The following is a 1981-nucleotide window of genomic DNA, read 5'->3' on the forward strand; positions in this document are numbered from 1 at the left end:
CCAAAGGCCTCATGCATAAATATTCCTCTCTTCTTGTCACTGCACAGAAAAAGTAATTGTTGGCTGTGTCATCTGGAGTGGAAAAAAAAACAGGGGTGTCTTTCCTAAGGATTATTTGGAGGAATTATTCATTTGGAGACAGCAGAAAATGGAGAGTTAAGGGTACACAGCAACTAGACTTTGGATAGACTTTGGATACTTAAACACTAAATGTTACTCTTCATGTTAAATGCTTAATGAATTGGAGAGAGGACATTAATAATTGCTTTGAGAACCTCAGCTCTCACTTTTACAGGTACTCCTTTTCCTCAGAATCCCTGAGAAAATATCCCAGGCAACATAGCCTCTCTGGAAATTAGCTTCTTATCCTGGTCTCCTCATTTTCACTTGTAGCTTCTAAGGATATAATGTGCCTCCAGTGGATGAATAATGGCTCTTACATGACATGAGGAGGACATTATTCTCTTCCAGGCAGCAGATAATACATCTCTAAAGAAGAGAGTTGCTCAGCTAGTATTTCATACACTTAGTTTACTATAGCATAATTTTATTTACTCAGAAATTTCACCTAATTCATCTGAAATTGGAGCATTTCCTTGGAAAAACCCTTTCTTACTGCCTGGAAGAGGTATCCCTGTGCCAAAAGAATGGCGTTGGGAAGTTCTAGCATAAATTCTTCCTCCTTCCTTCTCACGGGATTTTCTGGCCTGGAGCAGCAATACCCTTGGATCTCCATACCCTTCTCCACTATCTACGCCATGGTGCTTTTGGGCAACTGCCTGGTGCTGCATGTGATCCGGACTGAGCCGAGCCTGCACCAGCCCATGTTCTACTTCCTGGCCATGCTGGCCCTCACCGACCTGTGCATGGGGCTGTCCACAGTGCACACGGTGCTGGGCATCCTGTGGGGGTTCATTGGAGAAATCAGCCTGGATTCGTGCATTGCCCAGTCCTACTTCATCCATGGTCTTTCCTTCATGGAGTCCTCTGTCCTCCTTACTATGGCCTTTGATAGGTATGTCGCCATTTGCAATCCACTGCGGTATTCCTCCATTCTGACTACTTCCAGGATTTTCAAAATCGGGCTCATCATAGTGGGTAGGAGTTTCTTCTTTATTACACCCCCCATCATCAATCTGAAATTTTTTCGTTACTGTCATTCCCATAGCCTCTCTCACTCGTTCTGCTTACACCAGGCCCTTCTGCGTCTGGCTTGCTCAGACATCAGGTTTAATAGCTACTATGCCCTGATGTTGGTCATTCTCACGCTGTTGTTGGATGCTGTTCTCATCCTTTACTCCTATGTCCTGATTCTTAGGGCAGTCCTGGCAATTGCCTCTCAGGAGAAGCAGCATAAATTATTTCAGACCTGCATCTCCCACCTGTGTGCTGTTCTCCTGTTCTATATCCCTATCATTAGCTTAACAATGGTGCACCGTTTTGGCAAGCATCTCTCACCTGTGATCCATGTACTTATGGGCAACATCTACATCCTTTTCCCACCTTTGATGAACCCCATCATCTACAGTGTCAAGACCCAGCAGATTCGGAGCAGAATGCTCAGACTCTTTTCTCTGGATATGTGTCGAGATGCCTAGGGCTTTTGAAGAATAAAACAGCAGCCTTAATTAACACATGGTATGTAATACCAAAAATGAATTTTATTTTAGTTAATAGTCCAGAGTCTAGGATTCTTGATTTTAAACACATTTAAACATAAATCGAGAGAATCACCTATGAACAAATGCTATTTTAACTTATGTTTGGTAGTAAATCATTCTTTGGGCTGGAGTTGGGAGACTCCTTGAAACATTCCAGAAATTTTTTTACCAACTATGGATTTATGTAAAATGAGATATTATATGTTCCTGCCCAAGTATATCCAAGAGATGATAAAACTAGTTCCTGTGCCCAAAATGGAAATCAAGCACTTTCTTTGCATTGAAACAGGGCTAGATTCAGATCCTAGGTTTTAGTTACA

The 1981-nt window shown here is 42.3% G+C and overlaps 1 protein-coding gene across 1 annotated transcript; it reads left to right on the forward strand.

The window, feature by feature from the left end:
* Positions 1 to 647: 647 nt before the first annotated feature.
* LOC112911775 (olfactory receptor 51V1-like) lies at positions 648 to 1598 on the forward strand. The gene has a single exon (XM_025988447.2). The coding sequence runs from the start codon at positions 648 to 650 to the stop codon at positions 1596 to 1598; it is 951 nt and encodes a 316-aa protein (XP_025844232.2).
* Positions 1599 to 1981: the final 383 nt, after the last annotated feature.

The sequence above is a fragment of the Vulpes vulpes genome, chromosome 11 (genome assembly GCF_048418805.1).
Source record: "Vulpes vulpes isolate BD-2025 chromosome 11, VulVul3, whole genome shotgun sequence".
NCBI classification, from domain to species: domain Eukaryota; kingdom Metazoa; phylum Chordata; class Mammalia; order Carnivora; family Canidae; genus Vulpes; species Vulpes vulpes.

What these genes read in the sequence shown, in the direction of transcription:
- LOC112911775 (XM_025988447.2), top strand. Translation starts at nt 648, where the DNA reads ATGGCGTTGGGAAGTTCTAGCATAAATTCTTCCTCCTTCCTTCTCACG.